The sequence below is a fragment of the Schistocerca cancellata genome, chromosome 4, assembly GCF_023864275.1.
Source record: "Schistocerca cancellata isolate TAMUIC-IGC-003103 chromosome 4, iqSchCanc2.1, whole genome shotgun sequence".
NCBI classification, from domain to species: domain Eukaryota; kingdom Metazoa; phylum Arthropoda; class Insecta; order Orthoptera; family Acrididae; genus Schistocerca; species Schistocerca cancellata.
In genome coordinates, this window is record NC_064629.1 from 928,862,042 (window position 1) to 928,889,536 (window position 27,495).

General features: G+C 34.3%; 1 protein-coding gene across 2 annotated transcripts in view; it reads left to right on the plus strand.

Moving 5' to 3' along the window:
• The window catches only part of LOC126185118 (selenide, water dikinase 1-like), a 165,765-nt gene extending 141,179 nt beyond the window's left edge, over positions 1 to 24,586 (plus strand). Inside the window, exon 8 of one of the 2 annotated variants that reach the window (XM_049927937.1) lies at positions 22,947 to 23,114. In XM_049927937.1, the coding sequence (XP_049783894.1) occupies positions 22,947 to 22,971 (25 nt within the window). In that variant the 3' untranslated portion in view covers positions 22,972 to 23,114. Of the gene's footprint in view, positions 1 to 22,946 lie in introns of both variants that reach the window. The other variant, XM_049927936.1, reaches the window with a different exon arrangement.
• Positions 24,587 to 27,495: the final 2,909 nt, after the last annotated feature.

Sequence of the window (27,495 nt, forward strand, 5' to 3'; positions counted from 1 at the left end):
GGGGTCGTGGCATCAGTTGTCCTTCTGGTGGAAGTAAAACTGTGAGGACGAGGCCTGGGTCGTGCTTGGGTAGCTCAGTTGGTAGGGAACTTGCCCGCGAAAGGCTAAGGTCCCGAGTTAGTCTCAGTCCGGCACACAGTTTTAATCCACCAGGAAGTTTCTTTATTAAATTTTGTTTGCTATAAACTAGAGCTGCCAAATCTCATTTACCTGAATTGAAAAAATAAAATTCAATTTTATCATTTTTAAAAAATTTTTTTTCTATAAATGCGAACAGCCAAATCTCGAAGGTACAATATAACCAAAAATGTTTAAATAAAAAAATCAAATTTGCTCCTCTTTAAATACAATGGAAAAAATGGTGGCCAAAGTTGAGCTGTTTAAGAGTTTAGAAAATTATTGTGAAGGGAAGAGAGTATTGAGTTTAAAAGATTTAGAAAACTGTTGTAAAGAAAAGGGTTACTCAGATTTAACTAGCTGATCTGTGGCAATTTATTAATTATTTTAATAGGAGAGAAATGAAGAAAAATGTGAGGAAGGAAGAACTAAAATATAAAAATTTAAAAACTTCAATCGCTAAAACAGAAAAATTGAACAATTCCAAGCATAGTAAGCAAAACTTGATCGATCTTATTGTAAGTCCTGTTGACAATACAAACAATGGCAATGACGATGTGAGTAAAAAAATCTCCAAAAGAACTTCATCAAATCGGGAAAGAGAGAAAAATAAAAAATTCTTCTAAATTTAGAAAAAGTCAGCTAATTGGCCTTATCAAAGGAGCTGAAGTTAAAATTAATAACGATGATTTGAGCAAAAAATCTTTCGGGTGAACTTCATAAAATTCGCAGAAAGAAAAATTTTAAAAATATTCTAAGCATAACAAACAACAATTGTTTGATCTTATCAATGTATATATGAGGACAAAATTATTAACGACAACAATGTGAATGATCTTCAAAAATGTCTAGTGGATAAAATAATAAGAAATTAAGCAAAAAAATTGTCAGAAGAAATTACCAGGCTTGAACTTTTCTAGATTGTTGTTTTTCAAATCACCCAAACGAGTTCTTATAAAACGTTTAGCTTTCGAATCAAGAATAAGTAGTTATGGATTGGATAATTCAGATAATATTGTGGAACCACAACAATTTTTAATGAAATTAAAGGAGAAATAGTCACCAAATTAAAGAATATCTTCAGAAGAAGATCAATTACAGTTCATATGAAATTTTATTGTTATTTTAAAAGACAAGAAGAAATCCAAGAATTTAATTTTAAAACATTGAATTAAGTTTTATTAAGAACAACAGATTTAGAAGATTAGCAAAACACAACGAATAAACTAATAACTGAAGTGGAAGAAACACACAAAAAAAAATCTGATTGGTCTCTGTTTTGTACAGACAATTCAGAGTTAAATGTTAACACACAACCCAATTTATGGAGTAATTAATGGTAAAAAAGCTGTAGTTAATGTAAAAAATGCAGAAATGCTTTCTTTATTCAATAAAATCCACTTTATATCCATCAAGTGACCATGTAAAAACAGTAAATAATTATAAAAATGTTGGATTATAATTAGATGAAATTTTTGAAAAAGAGAAAATAAATTCTCTAGTTCAGTTAACAGGTATTCCAGAATTTGATAAGAAATCGAACATTTCAATTAACTTTTATTCATCTGAAAGACGTGGTGAAGAGGAGAAAAAATTATTGTATATCCTGTTTACCATACGCAAAATAAACTAGAAAAACATACAAATGTTCTTTTAATTAGAGATGAAAATAATTCACATTATTGTTGGATAAAAAATCTATCTAGATTAATTAGCACACAAACATCGCAAAATGGACATAAATTTTATCTTTATGGTTGTTGTTTAAGATATTTTTATTCACAAGAAAAATTAGAGATTCACGAGCTCTATTGTAAAGAACATAAAGAAGTAAAAATAGATATCCATTCCTAAGGTCAAAAAATTGAATTTGAAAATTATAATCGTTCATTAAGGGTTCCTTTTGTCATTAATGCAGATTTCGAATTTTTATTATAAGATTTTCAGACTTGTCAGCCAAATTCTGAAAAATCGTACATGAAAAACATTTGCCAATTCCAAAAAATCTATAAAAATCCAGTTACAAATGTAGGTGAAGAAGCAGCACAAAAATTCATTGAAATGTTATAAAAAGAATCAAGAGAAATTACTAGAATATATAAACAAAATGTTCCAGTGAAATTGACTAAAGATATAATCAGTTTTAAAAATTCAGAAATTTGTCACATTTGTGAACGAGTGGACTTTGATGATAAGAAAGTATAAGATGATTGCCATTTGACAGGAAAATATCGTGAAGCAGCACATAAAGATTGCAGTCTTAATGATCAAAATACAAAATTTCTTCCAGTTTAAATTCATAATTTAACAAATTAGGATGTTCATTTATTTATGAAAGAATTAGCAAAAGATAAGAAAGATACTGATGCAATTCCAAATAACAAACACATACGTATTTCTTCTAGTAAACACATTGAAGATAGATTAACATTAAGATTTTTGGATACCTTCAAATTTATGTCTTAGAGTATCGATAAATTATCTTACAAAAGAACAATTTAGAGAAACAGCAAAATATTTTGAAGGTGAGCAACTAGATTTATAATTACAAAAGGAGTTCATCATTATGAATATATGGACTCGGAAGAAAAATTGCAAGAAAGAGTGCTTTTATTCAAGACTTAATAAATCAGATATTTCTTGATGATTATAAAAGAGCAAAAACAGTTTGGAAGAAGTTCAACATCAAAAATTTAGATGAATATAAAACATTATATAATGAATCTGATATTTTAAATTTAGCAGATATCTTCGAAAATTTTAGAGATACGTGCATTAAATCTTATGCATTTGATCCATCTTGGTGTTCGACAGTTCCTGGACTAGTTTGGGATTCTATGTTAATCATCATCATCATTTAAGACTGATTATGCCTTTCAGCATTCAGTCTGGAGCATAGCCCCCCTTATAAAATTCCTCCATGATCCCCTATTCAGTGCTAACATTCGTGCCTCTTCTGATGTTAAGCCTATTACTTCAAAATCATTCTTAACCGAATCCAGGTACCTTCTCCTTGGTCCACCCTGACTCTTCCTACCCTCTACTGCTGAACCCGTGAGTCTCTTGGGTAACCTTGCTTCTCCCTTGCGTATAACATGACCCCACCATCTAAGCCTGTTCGCCCTGACTGCTACATCTATAGAGTTCATTCCCAGTTTTTCTTTGGTTTCCTCATTGTGGACACCATCCTGCCATTGTTCCCATCTACTAGTACCTGCAATCATCCTAGCTACTTTCATATCCGTAACCTCAACCTTGTTGATAAGGTAACCTGAATCCACCCAGCTTTCGCTCCCATACAACAGAGTTGGTCGAAAGATTGAACGGTGCACAGATAACTTAGTCTTGGTACTGACTTCCTTCTTGCAGAAGAGAGTAGATCGTAGCTGAGCACTTACTGCATTAGCTTTGCTACACCTCGCTTCCAGTTCTTTCACTATGTTGCCATCCTGTGAGAATATGCATCCTAAGTACTTGAAACCGTCCACCTGTTCTAACTTTGTTCCTCCTATTTGGCACTCAATCCGTTTATATTTATTTCCCACCGACATTACTTTCGTTTTGTAGATGCTAATCTTCATACCATAGTCCTTACATTTCTGATATAGCTCTGAAATATTACTCTGCAAACTTTCAATCGAATCTGCCATCACAACTAAGTCATCGGCATATGCAAGACTGCTTATTTTGTGTTCACATATCTTAATCTTGTTGTGGGTTGGCAGGAGAGCCAACACCGGGTATGAGAGGAAGCCGAAAGGCACATGTTTTAGCTCACGCAGGCTGGCGTGAGGTCTGGAACAGGACAAGGAATTTAGACTTTAGAAAAACGGACGTAGCTGGTGGAATACTTAACTTTAATCCATTAATGATGAGCGTCGCTCTTGACGGTACATGTTTCAGTATCAATAGTAACCGGTAATGGAGCCTTGCTAGGTCGTAGCAAATGACGTAGCTGAAGGCTATGCTAACTATCGTCTCGGCAAATGAGAGCGTATTTTGTCAGTGAACCATCGCTAGCAAAGTCGGTTGTACAACTGGGGCGAGTGCTAGGAAGTCTCTCTAGACCTGCCGTGTGGCGGCGCTCGGTCTGCAATAACTGATAGTGGCAACACGTAGGTCCGACGTATACTAATGGACCGCGGCCGATTTAAAGGCTACCACCTAGCAAGTGTGGTGTCTGGCGGTGACACCACAAATCTCACCCACCCAGTCTATTGTTTTCAACATATGATCCATAAATAATATGAACAACAGTGGAGACAGGTTGCAGCCTTGTCTTACCCTGAAACCACTCTGAACCATGAACTCAATTTACCGTCAACTCTAACTGCTGCCTGACTATCTATGTAAAGACCTTTTAATTGCTTGCAAAAGTTTGCCTCCTATTCAATAATCTCATAGAACAGACAATAACTTCCTCCTTGGAACCCGGTCATATGCCTTTTCTAGATCTATAAAGCATAGATACAGTTCCCTGTTCCACTCGTAACACTTCTCCATTATTTACCATAAGCTAAAGATCCGGTCCTGACAACTTCTAAGAGGCCTAAACCCATACTGATTTTCGTTCAGTTTGTCCTCAACTAATACTCGCACTTCCCTTTCAACAATACCTGGGAAGATTTTACCCACATCTTTTCTGTTTCATGTTTAAAGATTGGTGTGATTACTGCTTTCGTCCAGTCTGATGGAACCTGTCCCGACTCCCTAGCCATTTCAGTTATTCTGTGTAGCCATTTAAGACCTGACATTCCACTGTATTTGATGAGTTCCGACTTAATTTCACCCACCCCAACCACTTTATTGCACTGCAGTCTATTGACCATTTTCTCCACTTCCTCAAATGTGATCCTTTTTCCATCATAATTCCTATCCCATTGTACATAGAAATCTGAAACATTAATGATCGCATTTTCACCTACATTGAGCAACTCTTCAAAATATTCCCTCCATCTGCCCAAGGCATCAACAGGATTCACCAGCAGTTTTCCTGACCTGTCCAAATTACTTATCATTTCCTTCTTACCTCCCTTTCGAATACTGCTAATTACACTCCAGAATGGTTTTCCAGCAGCTTGACCCAAAGTTTCCAACCTGCTTCCAAAGTCTTCCCAAGATTTCTTCTTGGATGCTGCAATTATCTGTTTGGCGTTGTTTCTTTCTTCAGCATAACTATGTCTACCTGAGTTCTAGTATGTACCGTATTTACTCGACTCTAAGCCGCACTTTTTTTTCGGTTTTCGTAATCTAAAAAACCGCCTGCGGCTTAGAATCGAGTGCAAAGTAAGCGGAAGTTCTGAAAAATGTTGGTAGGTGCCGCCACAACTAACTTCTGCCGTCAAAAATATGTAGCGCTACACAGGCTTGCTTTGCAGGCACAAGGATAAACACTGGCGCCAAAACCTCTGTGTCAGTAAAAAAAAAAAAAAGTGGAAGACGAGCTTTTTTCTCCGCCCCGAGTTTCGACCACTGCATTTTCATACATTATCCAACAAAGTAAATACAAACTCCGTATTGTTCATCTTCGAATGTAGCAGCATTTCAATGTACTACGAAAATCTGACTAGCAAGACTGTTTGGGATATTTGTCAATATGGCCAACTCTACGTTCTGAATTTTTTCCTACCTGTGAGAAGAGATGGTTGCTAATAGGAACTTTTATGAATTGTGAATCACATGCAGTATTCTCTTCACCATAAGAATAATACGAATATAAACATTTTGCGATGTATTCTTTCGTGTTTGCTGCTATCTCATTTAAATCCTATCTGCCTAATAAACTACGAAACTAGAGTGAGACAACAGCAAACGCGGAAGAATATACATATGATGTCATGTTTATATTCGTATTATTCTTATGGCTAATAGTGATACAGCCAGAAATGAAGCACGGCAACTGACTAGATTTTTAAATCTAAGATGACTAATTTCTGTGCAGAATGTAATGTAATGTACTAAAGCGGCGTCTGCAAAGATTTTCAAACGGGGAAAAATTTTCGCTAAACTCTCGTTCAGAACATCTTTTATCATACGCAGTCTATTATTTGGTTCTTGTTGATCATTATCAAAGAAAGCAGCAGCATAAGTAACAACAAATAGCAGTCTCTTCCCATTGTTTCGCTAATGAGACAAGCTGCGGTAGCGCGCAGAAAAGCAAACCATGCCACGAGCGGCGGCAGGCCGTGAACACGCACTATCAGAATGCGACAAACAATGCATCACACAGTACAGTAATGCATTTTCAGCTTAGATTGACATTAACACCTATAACAAAGAAAATGGCACTTATCAGTTCAAAGAAAAATAAGCAATCAATTCAAACCAGACGAAGCACGTGAAAATGGAAGGGTACCCGTATCAATACGGACGGAGCGCCTGACGCATAGGAATGGCTACCTTGTAAAGCTTAACTGCTAAGCTTACGACTCGAACCAAACTACTGTAGTTGTATCGTCATTCATTCGACCTAAATTATGTCTCATATTAAAATGGACCAACTTTGTTTCGATTTGGAGGTGCGGCCTAAAACTTTTCTCTCCTCTTGAATTTCGAGTCTCAAATTTCAGGTGCGGCTTAGATTTGGGAAATTTTTTTTCCTTGATTTCGAGTCTCATTTTTCAGGTGCAGCTTAGATTCGAGTAAATACGGTAGCCATTTTTGATACGCCTCTTTTTCCTTTTACAGGCTGTGTAGACTGTGTCATTCCACCAAGCTGTTTGCTTCATCCTACCTTTAACACTACTGTTCTAAGACATTCTTTAGACACTTATTGTACTGTGACCCTGTACCTTGTCCATTCCTTTTCCAATGACTGTAATTGACTACATTCAACTAACTGGTACCTTTCTGAGATCACTGTTATGTACTTGCGCCTGATTTCCTTATCCTGTTTCTCCACTCTTATCCTCCTACATATGGACCTGACCTCCTGCACTTTCGGCCTCACAATACCAATTTCACTGCAGATTAAATAGTGATCAGTGTCATCAAAGAATCCCCTGAATACACTTGTGTCCCTCACAGCCTCCCTGAATTCCTGATCTGTTGTTATATAGTCAATGACAGATCTGGTTCCCCTGCCTTCCCAAGTATACAGGTGAATGTTTTTATGTTTAAAAAAGGAGTTTGTGATTACTAAGCCCATACTGGCACAGAAATCCAAGAGTTGTTTCCCATTGCTGTTGGCCTCCATATCCTCTCCAAATTTACCCATAACCTTTTCATACCTTTCTGTTCGATTTCCAATCCTGGAATTAAAATCACCCATGAGCAGAACACTGTCTTTGTCCTTTACTCTAACAACTACATCACTGAGTGCGTCATAAACACTATTCATCTTACCTTGATCTGTCCCTTCACAATGCGAATATACTGACACAATCCTAATTTTCTTGCTAGACACTGTCAAACATACCTTATTGCAACTACGCAGGGTTCTATTTCTTTCCTGATGTAAAGCCCTACACCCCATTGTGTTATTCCTGCTTTGACTCCTGACAGGTAGACCTTGTATTCTCCCACTTCCTCTTCTTTCTCACCACTTACCCGAATGTCACTAACAACTAAAACGTCCAACCCCATCTTACTTGCAGCCTCTGCCAGCTCTACCTTCTTCCCAGAGTAGCCCCCATTGATATTAATAGCTCCCCATCTCGTTACCATTAATTTGCCGAGTCGTATCTTAGGAGCCCCTGGTTTGTCAGTTAGAGGTGGAACTCCGTCACCTCCAAAAAAAGGTCTGAGGCATTTTGCTCTGATTGTTACCAGCATCATATTTAAAGTACCAGGGAAGCAGGTTGCTAGCATTACTTGGCCCGGGTCCCATTGAGTTTTACCCCTAATGGTTGAGGGACTAACCGGTGGATTTGGTAGTCTTTGCCGTCTGAGCACAAAGGTGACCACGACTCAGAATGTCAGAGATGCCCAGCCTTATTCCAAAGTAACTGGTATCCCGACTGTCAGGACCACTTACTTGGCCACTCGTACGTTGCCCGTGGTTCGTGAAGTAGGACATGACAACAAGAACCATCACCATTCTATGTGAAAAAAGAGAAAAATGAAATTGCATTTATTATACGATTATAACATGATCTTGGTTCTTGAGAAAAGAATTAGAGGTGGAATTTCTCAAAGTATTAAAAGATCTGCAAAAGCAAAAGACATGAAAAATTTGAGTCAAAACAAGTCAAATTATGTAGCATGTTGAGATGGAAACAAATTTTATGGTTGGGCAATGTCTCAATTTTTGCCATTCAGAAATTTCGAGTGGATAGAGCCAAAATATAATAGTGCAGAAAAAATACTTAAAATTCCAGATTATTATAAATGCGACTATATTTTTTAGTTGATCTAGAATATCCAAGAAAATTACATGATTTTCATACAGATCTACCTTTGGCCCCAGAAGGAGGAAATAAATTATTAACAACTTAGAATAACAAAGAAACATAAGCCCTGCATTATAGAAATCTTAAACAATAATTAAATCTTACACTAAAATTAAAGAAAATTCATAGTCCTATCGTTTGAACAGTCAGGTTCGCTGAAAAAATACATTCATTTTAATACCGAAATGAGAAAAAGGGCAGCTAACAATTTTGAAAAAGGTTTCTACAAATTGATGAATAATTCTGTGTTTGAAAAAATGGAAAACATTACACATAGACAAAATTTAGAAATCATTACAGGTCCAAGAATATCTACAACACATGTTTCAAAACCAAATTATGAGCATACTACAGTATTTTAAGAAAATCTAGTAGCAGATCCTATGAAGAAAATAAAATTAATGTTGGATAAAACAATTTATATTTGAATGAGTATTTTAGATATTTCGAAAAGAAAAATGTATGATTTTCACTATAATGTTATGAAGCCAAAATATGGGGACAATATTGATCTATGTTATATGGATACTGGTCCTTCCATTTATGATACAAGTACTAAAGATTTCTATAAAGACATGAAGACAATGGTAGACAAATTTGAGACAAGTGATTATCGAAAAGACAATATTTATGGAAATCTGCAAGTAGACAAGAAAGTTTTAGGAAAAATGAAGGATGGAAATAGTGAAAAAAATCATTCTTGGACATGTGAGTTTAAGATAGAAAATGTATGCTTATAAAGTTTGAAGGAGTTAAGAAATCAGCTGTGAAAAATGAAATCAGTTTGGTGATTATAAAGAGCGTTTGGATGGCAAAATAAAGTAATAGAGAAAAATGAATTTAATTACATCATTTCGACATGAATTGTATACAGTTGAATGCAACAACATTGTTTAAAGTTCTGACAGTGATAAATGAGTTGCATTACAAGATGGAATTAATACATTGCGATATGGACATTATAAATTAAATCTAAATAAAATGAAAGATGAGAAAAAAGATTTCTTAAAAGTATTAAACTGTTGTCTAGAAAATTAAAATGATTTCCAAGTATCTAAATCCTTGGATGCTTGATTATAAAAATGTTTGGACAACAAAATAAAGAATGAATTACTTTTTGATATTTTTTTCATGATATGGTATTTGATGTGTTTCCAAATAATATTTACAGATAAATTTACCACAAAAAATTCAACTTTTTGATATTCTCTTTCTTTATGTTTGATAAAGTAATGCTAATTTCTCGTCTTTTGAATGATCACAGTTAAAATACATACAGGCATTTTTAATTTCTTTTCCATATTTTTCACAAAAAGAATGGTTTTCTATTATGCGTGATAGGAACACATTCTTTTTGCATCTTTCTCGTACAATTTTTACAGCCTTATTTTGAAGGCAAATTAAGTTTTTTAAATTTCTGTATGAACTTCTTTTTCTTGGTTGCACAGTGGACAAACCATTTTACACTCATCAAAAAAAAGTTTGGATCACCTCGGTTCCGAGAATTGTAGAACCTGTACAGAAAATTTGAATAGAGATCAACATAAACATCATTTTCGCCATTCTTATTGTTCAAGTAAACCACACATTACATCTTGTACCACCATAAAGCGAGACCTTTCAAGATTGTGGTCCAGATTGCTGTACACACCAGTACCTCTAATACCCAGTAGCACGTCCTCTTGCATTGATGCATGCTTGTATTCGTCATGGCATACTATCCGCAAGTTCATCAGGGCACTGGTGGTTCAGATTGTGCCACTTGTCAATGGCGATTCGGCGTAGATTCCTCAGAGTGGTCAGTGGATCACATCGTTTATAAACAGCCCTTTTCAATCCATCCCAGGCATGTTCGATAGGGCTCATGTCTGGAAAATATGCTGGACACACTAGTCGAGCGATGTCATTATCCTGGAGGAAGTCGTTCACAAGATGTGCATAAAGAGGGGCGCAAATTGTGATTGATGACGAATGTCGTCACAACCCCCCCCCCCCCCCCCCCCCCAAATATGATTCCGATATGGTTGTCCTATCAGTCGGTGGATGGCATTCACATATTGTACAGCCATTACAGCACCTGCCATGAGCACCACCCCAAAACAGCAGGGAACCTCCACCTTGCTGCACTCGCTGGACAGTGTGTCTAAGGTGTTCAGCATGGCTGGGTTACTTCCAAACAGGTCTCCGATGACTGTCTGGTTGAAGGCATATGCGACACTCATCGCTGAAGAGAACATGATGCCAATCCTGAGTGATCAATTTGGCATGTTGTTGGGCCCATCTGTACCGCGCAGCATAGTGTCGTGGTTGCATAGATGGACCTCGCCATGGATGTCGGGAGTGAAGTTGCGCATCATGGAGCTTATTGTGCACAGTTTGAGTTGTAACACAATGTCCTGTGGCTGTACAGAAAGCATTATTCAACATGGTGGCATGGCTGTCGGGGTTCCTCCGAGCCATAATCTGTAGGTAGCAGTCATCCACTGCTATAGTAGCCCTTGGGCGGCCTGAGCGAGGCATGTCATAGACAGTTCCTGTCTCTCTCTGTATCTCCTCCATGTCTGAACAACATCGCTTCGGTTCAGAGACATCTAGACACTTCCCTTGGTGAGGGACCTTCCTGGCAGAAAGTAACAATTTGGACGTGATCGAACAGTGGTATTGGCCGTCTATGCATGGTTGAACTACAAACAACGCGACCCGTGTAGCTGCTTCCTGGTGGAATGACTGGAACTGATTGGCTGTCGGACCCCCTTCGTCTAGTAGGCCCTTCTCGTGCATGGTTGTTTACATCTTTGGACGGTTTTTGTGACCTGTCTGAACAATCAGAGGGACTGTGTCTGTGATAAAATATCCACAGTCAGTGTGTATCTTCAGGAGTTCAGGGAACAGGTGTGATAGAATACTTTTATTGGTGTATTTTCACTTTCCATTTATAACAAAAAAATTTAATAGAATTAAAAAATATAAAAATATTACATTGTTTTGTGTGTAAATGAAGTCCCTTGTGGATCTAAAAATCAATAAATTCATTTATAACAACAAAAATGATTTTAATAATTATTGATGAAAATAATGAGCCATGGTTTAAAGCAAAACATGATGCAGAGTTATTGGAGTATATAGAAGTAGATAAAGCTTTCAAGCATATTCATGAAGATAAAAAAAAATATTAGAATATTTAAAACACTCCAAAATGGAGAGGTCAAAAGGTAATGAAAAATCTTCATTTCTTATCAATGGAGGAGGTGTTCATTCTTTAATTTTAAAATCTAGAGAAGAAGCAAAACAATTTAGAAAATGGATTACTCATGTTATTTTGCTGTCCATTCGAAAACGTGGAGAATATAAGATAAAGATTAATGCTAAATAACTTTATGAAGCACAAATAAATCATTTAAAAGAACTGAATAAAATTAAGGGTAATTATACAAAAAAGTCAGATAAAATACATGATAGAACTGTAGAAATGCTACGTGAAAGAAATAAATTAATACATTGTTGCCACGTGTTGTTCCACAATTGAACGATCAAAATTTAAGACCAAGTTTTCTTGTTTTGAAATAAAGCAATTTTAGTTACGGATACTACGTCATCTGAGCACAATTAAAAAATGCACAAAAGCAAATAGATATAATTAGAAATTGTGAAGAATTTTTGAGAATTATGTGCCAAATTCAATAAATTTATATTATTGAATGAAAGAAACTTTCAGAATAGTTTGTTATGAAAATTATTTCAACACTTTGGTTGAGTATTCGCCAGAACTGTTGCATGCCATTACAAATGATCTAGCAAATGTTGCTTATAATATAAAACTAAATTTGGAAATACTTTCTTCAAAATTAAATTGTAAATAATTCATAAAATATTTTATATACATCTAGTAGACAAAATTCACTAAATCCATCATTTGAGTCCATCAACTCAAATTTAAAATTTTCAAATAATTTTGAAATTCAGTCTCTTTTGTTAAACTTTCTCTGAACATCAAAATAAAATCATCTTCTGTACTGAAACAATATGCATAATGAATTTTATATTCGATGCCAAAAATGTTTAAAGTTTCAATAACACTCTCCATTTAAGTATAAAATGTCTTTATTAACATTTTGTAAAATGACATTAGCTTTACTAACCCAACTGTTGTGCGAATTATAGAAACCCAACCATTTAACATAAACTTTATCTCCTTTCATTCTCAAAACTTTCTCAACGAGGTAAACATGTGGAACATGTTTTCATTATTTCTAGTTCATAAAAATTTCCGTCAATATCTTCCAATTATTTCATTGGAAAGATCAACATCTTCAATTTTGAAAATTTCTGTTGACCCATTGGCAGTGTATTGTTCCTCAAATTCCTTTATGTTTACTTATTCTCAATTTATTGCCAATTTTAAATTTGGGCTCAGCATCTAGCAAATATTTTTTATGTAGACAGTTTTCAATCAGATTTTTTTCAGCTTCTTTATTTACACCCTTGGCGCCATTTTTCATAGTTGAATGTCTCGTGTTGGTGTACTCATCAACTAATTTCGAAACTTTCAACCCATTTATAATTTCCTTGAAGAGCAACTTTCTTCCACATTTTTCCTTTGAATGTTCTGTAAAATTTCCCAACAACAAATGCTCTTATTTCACTAAAAGTTGAATAATGATTAATGTTAACTTTTTTCATTAACTCTTGAAATTATTTGTTATAATATTGTTTGCCATTATCTTTTTCAAAATTTTTTTTTGGCGATGGAGCGATGACCTTTTTTTTTTTAGATTCAGCTATATTTTTACTTGTTTTAGCTTTGAGATAGCCCAAGCAAATTCAATAAATATTTATATCCTCTATCTTTGATATTCCTTTCAACTTTCCGGAGTCTATTTTGGCTAAATCAGCTTGCCAAAGATCATCTATTCCAAAAGAAATTACATTTTTCTTTTAAAATTTTTTTCTCATTCTTCTTCAGTAGCGCTACAGACCTTGGTGAGCCTTGGCTTCTTCAACAATCTTCCTCCACACTTCTCGGTTATTTGCTGCTCTTTTCATCCCCCGGATTCCCATACTAGTGATTTCAGATTTTTTTCTCATTGGCTTAAGTAATTCATTTTTAATTTGGTCTCGAATATTTAGACCTTCACCTAAAAATTGTTTAAACAAATTTGCTCTTTTTCATTTTACAAATTGAACAAAAGCCTTCAATTCTTTGTTTTCCATTTTTGGTTGTCAATCTATGAGGTTGAAGTGTGTCAGTAAGCTTTTTGCACTTCAAACAGTAAATTTGATTATGATTCTCCATTTATATAGAATGAAAAATAATTTTAATTAGTTGCTTGCGTCTAAAGACTCTATTACTTGTAGATCTTTACCAGCTTTTCCATATAAATTTGAAACTATAGATTTAAGCACATTTTCCATTGAATTAACCTTGTCTTTGGTTTTTATTTCTTTCATTCATGTGATGTTCCATGATACCATCATAAATACCAATAATATCGTTAAGATTACTTAATTAATTTAATTATCGAGTTAAATCGCCTTTTGAAAAGTAATCTGATAAAACTTTCTCTATATCTTTCTTGGAATAAAAATTTATATATTGTTGTTCAGCTTCTAAAAGTCTTGTTTCCAAATATCTTCTACTAATCGCATTCAAATCAAGTGTATCATTACTGTTAACAATTCTTCTATTTTTTAAATCAATATAATATTTTGCAACTTCTAAGTTTTCATTTAATTCTTTTTGAAATTCTTTAACTACATCGTATGTTTTTGAGTCTACTTCTGTTAGAGAATCTTAGATTTTTGATTGAAAATCTTCAAATTTTGAAGTTAATTCACCAATAATTTGTGCCTCTAATGACTGAAAATCCTTAACGACTTTATTTCCAAAAATGTCCATTTAGTAAATTTAAAATATAATTAAACTTACAATTTTTGCATAACAGTTTTATAAAACATAGACACAAATGTCCACAAATTATTTCATTTGAATTTTGAATTCTCTTGATATTGTAGTATAAATTATTGTTTCTAATATTTCCTCCATATGAATCAAAAACAAAATTTATATGTGTGTTTTTATAGTAGCAAATCCAATGAGTTACAACATGATCAGAAGTATCTAAATTTACTATTCCACTTGCTAAATTTTTCGGTTCATTTGGCAGTTCATCAGTCATAAAAATGCATCGAAACCGATTTAAGTTTTAATTGTTTAACTAGTTTTTCTATGTCAAAATTAGATAAAGGTTCATTAAATTTTTTGATTATTTCTTTGAAATGATTTTTACTTCTTTCATTCCACTGCCCTTCTTTTCCATTTCCAAGTTATGTCTTTTTGGTTCTTCTATCTCTTGATCACCTTTGTTCTTGTTTAGCACTGTATTTGCAGTTGCTGCAGATCTGCCACATAATGAACCAATTGTTGCAAAATAAGCTAAAGCTGCAAAAATTAATGGAAGAAAACTGCCTTCATGTTTTGTTAGTCCAGCGCCTTAGATATTCAATAATTTTTTTCGCAGTAGAAACAGATGATCACCTTTAGCTTAGTATGCTCCTTGGTAGCAAAGTATAATTGGTTAAAAAGTTGTTCATTTATATAGATTAAAAAATAATAAAGTTTTTATAATCCCATCAATTTTGTCATCTTCTATTCTACTAATCTAATATCAGTGGTTATAAACTAGCTGCACGTATGAGTAGAGAGAATAAGGTGGGAGGAGGAGTTGTCATATATGTCAAAAGTTATTACTGTGTAGAAAGCTTAGATACAAAAAAGTTTTGTCTAGAGCAACATATAGAAGCATGTGCCTGTCAACTTAAACTGAAGGAGGGCTCTTTTATAATTGTAACAGTATATAGGTCCCCTTCAGGAAACTTTCATTTATTCCTGCAATACTTGGATGCCTTGTTGTGCTATCTGTCAGATAGGGGAAAGCAAATTATTATTTGTGGGGACATCAGTGTTAATTCACTGAAAGAGGATAATAGGAAGAATGGCCTGGAAGTCTTGCTCGGTTCTTTCAATTTGTCATCTGTCATTAATTTTCCTACTCGGGTAGTAAAGGACAGCAGCACATTTATAGATAACACTTTTATAGACCAAAATAGGTTTAAAAACATAAATTCTTGTCCTGTTGAGAATGGGCTTTCTGATCATGATGCTAAGCTAGTTACAGTATATGACATAGCTCCATTCAGTAATTCAAAACTACCCTCCAAAGTTGTGCGTTCTATTAATGACTCAACAATTAGAAATTTCAGAGAAAATCTTCAACAATTAGACTGGGATGAGGTGTACAAGGAACCCGATGCTAATTTAAAATATAACTTACTTCGTGATACACTTGTAAGAGAATTTGAAAACTGTTTCGCCAAGAAAGTAGTTAAATCTAATTATAAGAAACCATGCAAAAAAACTTTGGCTTACTAAAGAAATAAAAATATCTTGTAACCATAAAAGGGAACTGTATCTAACAACAAGAAAGAGTAATGACCCAGAAACAACCAAATATTATAAAAACTACTGTGCTACATTAAGAGTTGTTATTAAAAAGTCCAGAAGCATGTGCATCATGTCTGAGATTAATACCTCTGATAACAAAATCAAAACAATTTGGAATATTATTACAAGGGAGACAAGGCAATCAAGAGTACAGGATGATGGCATTACCATCAAAGCGAATGGAAACTTGAGAAACATCAAGCTGGAAGTCGAAAACATATTGAATAATCATTTTTGAAATGTTGTAGAGAAAATAGGATCTAAATATTCATTAGAAGAAGCAAGGCAGTTAATGGAAGAGGCCTTACCCATGCAATTTGTTAAAATTGAAATTCCACTCACCTCTCTTTCTGAAATTAGGAAGATAATAAACTCACTCAAGAATAAAAGCTCACATGGAATTGATGGCATTTCCAGCAGGATAATAAAAGCTTGTTCCCAAGAGATAAGTGGGATTCTTAGCCACATATGTAATAGATCTCTGCAGAGCCACATATGTAATAGATCTCTGCAGAGCCACATATGTAATAGATCTCTGCAGCAGGGCATTTTCCCAGATAGACTGAAGTATGCCATTGTTAAACCACTGCATAAAAAAAGGGGATATGTCTGATGTCAGTCACTGCCACCCAATCTCTCTTCTGACTGCCTTATCCAAAATTCTTGAAAAAGTAATGTATTGCACAGTAGCTGCACACCTTTGTTCAAAATAAAGTTTTAACAAAATGTCAGTTTAGTTTCCTGAAAGGTTTTTCAATGGAAGTTGCTATATATACTTTCACTAATGAAATATCAAATGCTCTGAGTAACCGGAAGTCACCCGTTGGGATTTTTTGTGATCTATCAAAGGCTTTTGATTGTGTAAATCATGGAATACTTCTAGACAAGATAAAGTACTGTGGTTTGAATGGGACAGTGCTCAAATGGTTTAAATCATATGTAACTGGAAGAATGCAGAAAGTTGAAATAAGCAGTTCACATAATATGCAAAAAACTGGTGATTTCTCAAACTGGGGAACAATCAAGAATGGGGTGCTGCAAGGTTCGGTCTTCGGTCCTCTGCTGTTCTTAATATATATTAATGACTTGCCATTCTATAATCACGAAGATGCAAAGCCTGTACTTTTTGCCGATGATACAAATATAGCTACCACACCCAACAGTCAAGAATTAAATGGTGAAATTGTAAATGATGTTTTTCAGAAGTCATTAAGTGGTTCTCTGCAAATGGGCTCTCATTAAACTTTGACAAAACACAGTATATACAGTTCCACACAGTAAATGGAATGACACCATAAATAAATACAGACTTTGATGAGAACTCTGTACCTAAGGTAGAATATTCAAAATTTCTAGGTGTATGCATTGATGATGAGGGGTTGAACTGGAAAAAACACGCTGAGGAGCTGCTGAAACGTTTGAGTTCAGCTACTTGTGCTATTACGGTCATTGCAAATTTTGGAGATATACATCTGAGTAAATTAGCTTACCATGCATATTTTCGTTCTCTCCTTTCGTATGGCATCATATTCTGGGGTAACTCATCATTGAGTAAAAGAGTATTCATTACACAAAAGTGTGTAATCAGAATAATTGCTGGAGCTCATCCAAGATCATCCTGCAGACACTTATTTAAAGATCTAGAGATCATCCTGCAGACACTTATTTAAAGATCTAGAGATCTTCACTGTAGCCTCACTATATATATATATATATATATATATATATATATATATATATATATATATATATATATATATATATATATATATTCACTTATGAAATTTGTTATTAACAATAAGAACGATTTCAAAAGTAATAGCAGTGTACATGGCTACAACACTAGGAGAAAGGATGATATTCACTACTCAAGGTTAAATCTAACTTTGGCTCAGAAGGAGGTAAATTGTGCTGCCACAAAAGTCTTTGGTCATTTGCCTAATAGCGTTAAAAAAGTCTGACAGATAGCAATATAGCATTTACAAGGAAATTAAAGAATTTCTTAATGGCAACTCCTTCTACTCATTAGATGAATTTTTGGATATAGTAAGTGGGTAATTTCCCCAACCCCCACAAAAAAATTAAAAATATTGAGTGTCATGTAATATTTTGTGTAATGTAATATCTTGTGTAGACACCTTTTATTAACCTGACACATCCCGCATCATTACAAAGTGCCGTATTCATGATTTATGGAACAAATACTAATCTAATCTGTTTTCCATACATATTTCCTCTAACTGATGTTGCAGAAATTTTTTCACCTAAAGAAGCATCAGAAACATGCATTCTTTCCTTTGCAAATAATTGATGTTCTTTATCTACTTCATGTCTTCTTTCTAATTCTGTATTATCTCTATAAGCAATGTCTATGTTCCTTACATTTGTCATCTAATCGATTAATTCCTTGATGTCCTCTAGCTAATCTTTCTTCTAATTTTGTCCCTGGTCCACAATATTTATAGCCGGGAAGATGTATTTTGAATGGTAATTTGTTAATGAAAGTGTTTACTAAACCTTTTCTGTATTTTTCACTTTATGAAAATGCATGAGAGAGATTATTCAAAAGTCTGATTAAGTATGTAATACGTTTTGGATTGTTGATAATGAAATCACTAAATTTTTCTAACATTTTTGTTATGCCAACTTTTTCGTTATAATTTTTATTTTCTGCTGATTCTTCACCATGAATAACAGCTAATCTGTCAATTAATTGTCAAACATCATTAATCCAAATACATTCGCCTGATTTTTCTGAATATTTTTTACTAAATCTTCACCAACTTTATCCGTCTGAATCAGATAATTTTTTAGAAAGATAAAGATCAACAATTTGTTTTAGCAGATATTTATATTTATTACCTTTACTTGATTTTTTTTATTTGCATTATTGTCAGAATATAATGCTCCTGATTGAATCAATATATCTGCATAATTTGATAAATCAGAACCTGTAAATAGTGTATTCATATCGCCCATAGTTACTTTTTAACAGTCATTAATCCAGCAGTTCCTTCATATGTTCTGTCACCAATTGTTAATTTAGCTGCTTCAAATTTTACTGGAAATTTACCAAAAGACTTAAATGCACCAACAGGCCTTAACAAAAAACTTTGTCTTCACTATGATTAATATATAACAACATTCTTTCACTTATTTATTTTTTAACAGTATCTGACGTGGCTGCTTTTTGTTTGCCTTTTTACTGTTTTCTGTTTTTAATTTCTTCCCCATATTCATTCAATAAATGTTGTACTTCTGAATCACTTAATGTGAAATCTCTTTTATCACTTTCATAATGTTCCATTGTTGAAATATCATTAAATTCTTTAAAATAATGTTTATTATAAGGAACAATTTGCCTTAGAACTTCTCTATATTCTTCAGTTGCTTTTAAAACTTTATCAGCTAAACCTTTGATTTCTTCTTTAACTTTTTCTATTGTATCGATAACTGGTTGATATTCTTTCTTACATTTTTCATATTCTGTTCCGGTTGTTTTTTTTCCGTTAGTTAAACTCTTCTTTTAATTGTGCTTTTAATTTTTGTATTTTGTCTCACTATTTTAACAACTTGTGGATTGTATTTTGCAGACATTTATTAAGAATAAAATTATGATCATTGTTTTTAGTTTGCATTTAGTGTTTATCATTCAACGCTTATGTTTCTGTATTGCATTCATCAGTTCTGTTCACTTTATGTTTAATGTTAATGTTCAATGTTAAAAAAAATCGTTAATCTTTTCACTATATTTACCTTCCATTAATTTTTCTTGTCAAATAAATCCTGACAAAACCGAATTTATCTTTAGTCCAACATTTACTACATAATTCTTTAAATTGATCAAACTTTAAATCTCCTTCAAAAAATTCATGATAAATATGATTTAAATTTATCATCTTCTCTAAAAATATTTTAAAAATTCAGATTATCCTCTAACTATATCTTGATTTTCAAGAATGAAGTCATCAAAAACCATTGAATTTTCTTCATATACATCTAATGAAATAATTTCATCGTTATTTTCAATTACACTAACAATTTGTTCATTAATTTCATCCTTAATTTTTTCACATCTTTTTATAAATTGTTGATATTTTGGTTGATCTAAACTTTTTGAATAAATGTCCAAATGATTATTTTTTCCCAATTTAGCTATCCTGTTGCTAGAATACAATTATCAGTCATTAATGTTGTTTTTCCACAACCGCTTGGTCCAATTATTGCACATCGTATTGAATTTGGTAAAAGTTTATGATGTTTGTTTTTTGATTTTTTTCCCTGGAATTCTTAATTTTGTCTCCCAGTGTGTCATTTATTTACATGATTTTTAGTAATATAAGTGAGTTGATTAATTCAATTGTGCCATAATCCTTCTGTTCTGAAGAAACGATTAAGTGCTGCAATATGAAATTTAAAAACTGTTTCACTTGTTGGATTTTACTCAACTTCAACTCCAAACATCACATCGAAAAATAATGAACTTTACTGTGATGGAGAAACAATAGAAATTCCTGTTGGTCAATATAGTTTGAAAAATTTCAAAAAAATTGTTCATTCAAAAGATCCAAATATTCATATTAAAGAAAATAGTTTTAAATAGAATTTCTATTGAAAGTGATAAAGTATACATGGATATAAAAGAAAATAATATTTAAAGTGTGCTAGAATTTATTAAACAAGTTATTGAGCCTAATCAAATAACTGTTGCTAACGATGTTCCTAAAATTATTCCATTTGAGTTAATAAATGTGAATTTTAATTTGGCTGAAGGAATGTTTGTTAAAGATAATCATCTTTATTGAAAAACTAATATTATTGCTTCATTTAAGCTGAATTCTGAATTTGGAGGTCCAATAATTTATCAGCCAAATCATCCTATAAAGATTTCAATATTCGATACTATTGAAAATTTAGAGATAACCATAATTGACGAAAATGATGATCTGATAGACTTCAATGGTGCTTGTGTAACTGTTGTTTTAAAAATGAACTGATAATTTTCTTTCCTTTATAAATCATTAACCAAATTGAGAATAACCAGTTTTACTCATTTCCTGTGAATGAGAAGACTAAAAATAATCTAAATTTCTCCAACAATGAGACATAAATTAATGTTTCACTGGTTGGGTTCATTCTATTTGCTCGCAACTTTACACGAGTTTTGATGTTGTTCATACTTATGGAACTGATTTTTCTGCATATGATGGAAAATCAAATATTAAACTGATTGATAATTATGTCTAGAGTTGAACAACCTTTTATTTCTTCTTCAGCTCTTATTTGCTTAACTTCTTCTCTTTTGAGTGAGTTATCTTTATCCACTAGAATTATTTGGTGGATTTTTAAAGAAATTATGTTTGGACATGATTTAACTGTAATTTTTACTTGGAGTTTGAGAAAAGATAAAGAAGATTCTATTCTTTGTTGGAGTACTGGTAATGATAATTCTAGTCGTCCAAAAGAAGGTAAAATCGTTGTAAAAAGTATGGACATTTGTGTTCCTGTTGTTAAATCTGAACTAGAATTTTCACTTGAACTGGAACAAGAAAGACTGAAAACTCCAAAAATTCCAGTTTCTTTCTTTGAACTTCAAACAGTTGAATTTCTTGCATTACAAGGAAAAATAAATTTTGAACTATATGTTACTAATTACTATAATTCAATAGAATTTGATATGCCTTAATTTATATTTCTTGTTTTCCAAACTAATTGAAAAAATATTCAAATCCTTGATTCTTCTTTATTTGATCATGTAAAATTACAAATTTCTCTGTTAAAAAATGGAAGAAATGTTTTTCCACAAGAATTGTGGAATCTTGATTCACCAAATAACTTAGACAGCTTATGATGCTTTCTGTGATTTTAAAAGAATAACTCACTTTACTTTCAATTTTGTTCAAAATTTTCATAATTAATGTGTACAAGAATGAATGTTGTAACTACTCAAAAGACAAAAATGAAATTATGTGCATTCTTTAATGATAATATTCCAGATGATACAATTACATATATTATTATGTATGGGAAAAATAATTTAACTTACGATTTGCAACACATAGTGCTTACTGAAAATTTATAAACCGAAAACGTTAGTTCTTCAAAAAATTAAAATGTTATCCAAATGCAAGAAGTTAGTTAACATTTTAATTTTTTAGTTGTTTTTTACATAAATAAAAATACAGTTTTTACCCTCAACGCTGCCCTCCAATACTAAATTAGTGATCCCTTGATGCCTCAGAAAATGTCCTACCAACCGATCTCTTCTCCTAGTCAAGTTCTGCCACAAATTTCTCTTCTCCCCAATACTATGCAGTACCTCCTCATTAGTTATGTGATCTACCCATCTAATCTTCAGCATTCTTCTGTAGCACCACATTTCAAAAGCTTTTATTCTCTTCTTGTCCAAACTATTTATCGTCTATGTTTCACTTTCATGCATGGCTACACTCCATAAAAATACTTTCAGAAACAACCTCCTAATACTGGAATCTATACTCGATGTTAAAAAATTTCTCTTCTTCAGAAATGCTTTGCTTTCCATTGCCAGTATATCTTTTATATCGTCTCTACGTCTGCCGTACATCTCCATTCTTTTCTTCTTACCCTTGTGTAGTTATTTTACCAGGAACAAGGGACCGATGACCTCGCAGTTTGGTCCCTTCCCCCACTCCTTTAAACAAACCAACCAACCCCCTGACATTATTTGAAGCAGTGAAAGAAGCGACATTAGTTATAGTGTGTCGGTATTAAGGTTCAGAGACATAGTGGTGGTTAATCTGGAGGGCGTGTGTGCGCGCACGTGTGTGTGTGTGTGTGTGTGTGTGTGTGTGTGTGTGTGTGTGTGTGTGTGTGTGCGTGTGTGTGTGCGCGCGAGCGATCATTCACGCCCGCTCATGTTGGTTTGTGTTTTTGATACTTTGGTTATTTGCTTGCAGGAGGGCTCTTGATCTGTTTGGATGAAACTAGAGCTCAAGAGTTCATCAGAGAATTTTCTGCAAAGGAAGGATATGAACCATGGATTATTGGTACTGTTTGTCAGGGTCAGAGAACAGCACAAATAAAATCAGATGCCACAATACTTGATATTGCATAAAATATTGCAGTACATTTCATTCATGCTTTCATGAAGGTATCTTTTGGCCTAAATAATCAGTATCTGACTGTTGGATATTTAGTTGATTTCCGTTTCCACTATAAATTTAAGTGATGTTGTTTGACTTATCCCTGATTACTTATTGGAGGAAGAAAATAACTCTTCTTGTACAAATACATAATGACACAGCTGGACAGACCTGCTTTTTGTTCTCTCATTGTTGTGGTCCATAATTCTAAGCAATTATTTTAGGGGGCAAAATGCATTTAACGAACTTTATTATGTTAGGATATGTAATCTGATATGTAGCCTGTTAGAAAAAATTTGAGCTGTTTGACACTGAATGATTTGTAGTAGTTAAAGTTTCTGAAACAGCTGTTACGATGATGATAGTGTTTAGCAGTTCAAATTAAAAAATTGATTTAGTCAAGGCTGCAAAATCTCTTACTTTATGTTATTGTTTATATATTTGTTGGAATTTTTAATTAAAAGGGTGTAGTAGCACAAGAAGTGAAAGGAAATTGGAGTACCTGCCATTTGTGATAAATCTGTTAGATTCCTGAAGTGATTTTGTGAAAGATTTAATCAGTTACAGCATTTGTGCAATTGAATGCTGTGCTTACAATCCAATGTTTACGTTGTAAAAGTGAGACTGATAATTGCAGTTGCGATGAACATGTTTAGTAGCCAGGCATTGAATGACTTGTGATAGCCAAAGTTTCTAACAGCTATTGCAATGATGATAATGTTTGTCTTCATAAGATGTCTTCATCATACTGCTTATGAGCTGTAAAATCAGTTAAAATTCTTGTGTACTTAATATAACTTACAGTTGTTGTAGACATTGGTAGTTATCAGTTTCTTTTCTGTTAGATTAAGATTTTTCTTTTTGGGTGGTCCTTGTGAGACGTGGCAGGGTTTTTGGATTTTTATGATACAGATTTACTGTTGACTGAAATTTTATGATGATTTCACATTTTAACCATAAGTCTCAAAAAAGTTTCTTGTGTGCCAAGTAGTTCCAGCTATTTAGACATATTAGTAAAATTATTTAATCCTGCTCTGTGTAGTATACCTATGCTTAGTGTTCTTATGAATTAGTTTAAGAAGGTGGAGAATGCCAAAAATGAAATACTTTCCATTTAAAATGAAAAAAGTCCTGTCATGTATCAGGTTTATTGTAACTTTATTTGTCTGTATTTGGATACATCTAGAATAATTATTTACATAGAATTAAGGTACACAAATACATAATGTCACTTTGCACCTTTTGAAAATTCTACAGCTGAAACAAATGTTAAATTTACCCATCTTCATTCATAAACAGAGCCTGCAGATGTGTACTGCCTATGTTACTACTACTGTTACCAATTACCAGCGATCTGCATCCCACAATTGACATTATAAATTACATAACTATAATGTAATAACAGTTGTTTGTGTGCTGTGCAAATAAAAGTTAATTTTTTCAAACTTAAATAATGTTGTTGTTCTTGTCTTCAGTCTGAAGACTGGTTTGATGCAGCTCTCCACATGCGTATCCTGAGCAAACCTCATCTTCTCCGCGTAACTACTGCAAGCTAAACCCTTGTGGACCTTCTTACTGCATTCATCTCTTGGCCTCTCTACAATTTTTATGCCCCCCCTCACTTCCCGCAATACTGAATTAGTGATTCCTTGATGTCTCCCAATGTGTCCTATCAACCAGTCCCTTGTCATCAAGTTGTGCCTCAAATTCCTTTTCTCTCCAATTCTGTTTAGTACCACCCCATTAGTTATGCAATCTAACCGTGTAATCTTCAGCTGTCTTCTATGCATCATATTTTAAAAGCTTCTATTCTCTTGTCAACATTTTACTCCTTGCAAGGTTACACTCCAGACAAATACCTTCATAAAAGACCTCCAAACAGTTATAAATTTATATTATATGTTAAACTCCTCTTCTTCATAAATACTTTCCTTGCTATAGTCAGTCTGAATTTTGTATCCTGTTTACTTCGACCATCATTGCCCTAATAGCAAAACTCACCTATTGTTTTTAGTGTTTCGCTTCCTAATCTATTTCCTTGTAGAGCCTTGTTGCCTATGCCCGCGTCACCTAGGATGGCGCTTACGCGCATAGAGGTGTAGTGGAAAGGGAATGTAGGGGGATGAGAACTGTGCATGTGCAGCAGCAGCGAAGAGTGGGCGAATGAATTCCACATCGCTGAACTGCATTGCTGCGGATAACAGTCAGGCTCGTTCGCCTATAGTACATTGTATTATACATTCAAATTTATGAGGGGAATAATAGATATTAAAACCAATTTTTATCGATTGTCATGAGTGAAATATTAATTCACACCCACTATTTATTTATTTATTTATTTAGCTTATGGCATGTAACACATCATATAAAAAAAGACATAAAAATCATAAGACACAGAAATAAAGAGTAGTCACAGTGTATATCATATAGTTGTAGGTATAAAAGTATTTAAAATAGTGTCTATAACAAACAAAAGTTCACACACAAACATCCAGATTTGTGACATAGTCTATTGCACTTTCAGTCGCGGTCAGAAACTCATTGGGGTCTCCTGCAAAACGTCTCAGAGGGCAATCTTCCACGATGTGACGAATCGTCTGCCGGTCCGCACCGCAGACACATCTCGGGGAGGTGATTTTACCCCACCTGTGGAGGCTGTCTGCATATCTGCCATTATTTGTCCGAATTCGATTCAAGGTCGTCCAAGTTTTCCTTGGCAAATTGAATCCTGGTGGTTGGACATTGATACATGGCATATTCTGCAGGTTTTGGGGCACAGATTCTCTCCACCGCATTTTCCAGAGGTTGCCATAATCCGGGTTGAGAGGATGCGTATTTTTTGCCTTTTTTAAAGAGGGGTGTCTGGAGCGCAATCTGTTCATCTCCAGGGCAGGAACATCCTTATGGATTGGCAGTTTCTCGTTGTTCAGCACTTTTCCATACTCGCGTAAGAGAGCGTTCTCTCTGCGCAGGTCCGGTGGGAGAATGTTGCTCAGTATAGGTAGCCAGTGTAAAGGCGTTGGCTTTATTGTTCCTGATATCATCCTCATTGTGTAGTTTAGTTGAGCATCGATCAAGCCTGTGTGTGTACTGTTTAGCCATACCGGTGCGGCATATTCTGCTGTTGTGTAGACAAGTCCCAGAGCCGAAGATCTCAGTACAGCCGCGGAAGAGCCCCACGTAGTCCCACATAGCTTCTTTATGATATTGTTTCGAGTTTTAAGTTTTGCGGCTGTATTACGTAGGTGTTCCTTGAATGTTAGGGTTCTATCAAAGGTGACGCCTAGATATCTGGGGTAATTATTATGGTTTAGCGGCCTGTTTTCGAAATGAACATTGAGCTTTCTTTTTGCTTGGGCATTGTCGAGGTGAAAGCATGTCACCTCCGTTTTTGTCGCGTTTGGCCGTAGTCTCCACCTTCGGAAGTAATCTCCCAGCTTTGTTAGATCCGCAGTTAATGTGTTTTCCGTTGCCTCCATTGATCTGCCTCTTGCAGCTATTGCCCAGTTGTCGGCATATCCGAATTTTTGAGAAGTGGTTTCAGGTAAGTCAGATATGTAGAGGTTAAACATCAATGGCGCCAGAACGGAGCCTTGTGGTAAACCATTGTTGAGCTTCATTTGGTCACTTTTTAAGTCGCCCATTATGACTCTGAAACTTCTATCTGTGAGCATGTTATCAATGAGGTTGGCCAGCTTGTTACATGGTATGACCCGCAGCAACTTAAATATCAGGCCTTGTCGCCAAACGGTATCATAAGCGGCTGATAGGTCAATAAAGGCTACTGATGTTTTGAGTTTTTTCTGAAAGCTCGCATCTGTGAGTTGCTAGGGAGAGGATCTGGTCCGTGCAACTGCGGTTGGGTCAAAAACCTGCCTGTTCAATCGGTACCACTTCAAGAATTTTTCCGCTTATTCTGTTGTAGATGATACGTTCCAGCAGCTTATAGACACAGTTCAGCAGAGCGATGGGGCGGTAGTTTTGGGGCATGTCGTTAGGTTTGCCTGGCTTTAGTATCGCTATAATCTTTGCTCGTTTAAGCTGGTGTGGGATATTATCCGATTCTAAAATATCTGTTAAGAAGTTTGTGAGCCATGTTCTAGTATATTTTCCACAGTGAAGTAGGAATTCCGGGTGGATGCCATCGAAGCCGGGAGCCTTGCCACTTTTGATTTTTGACACGGCTGCTGCAACTTCTTCCGCTGTGATAGGCTGGGAAAATTCGGAGGTAGGCGATGCCCTTCGTTTTAAGGATCTTAATTCACGTTTGACGGTCGTGGTGTGTGTTCTATCCCTTGGTGCTCTTGAGGTTCTAACTATGTGTGCGGCCACATTGTTAGGGGTTATCGGGTGGGTGTCTTTT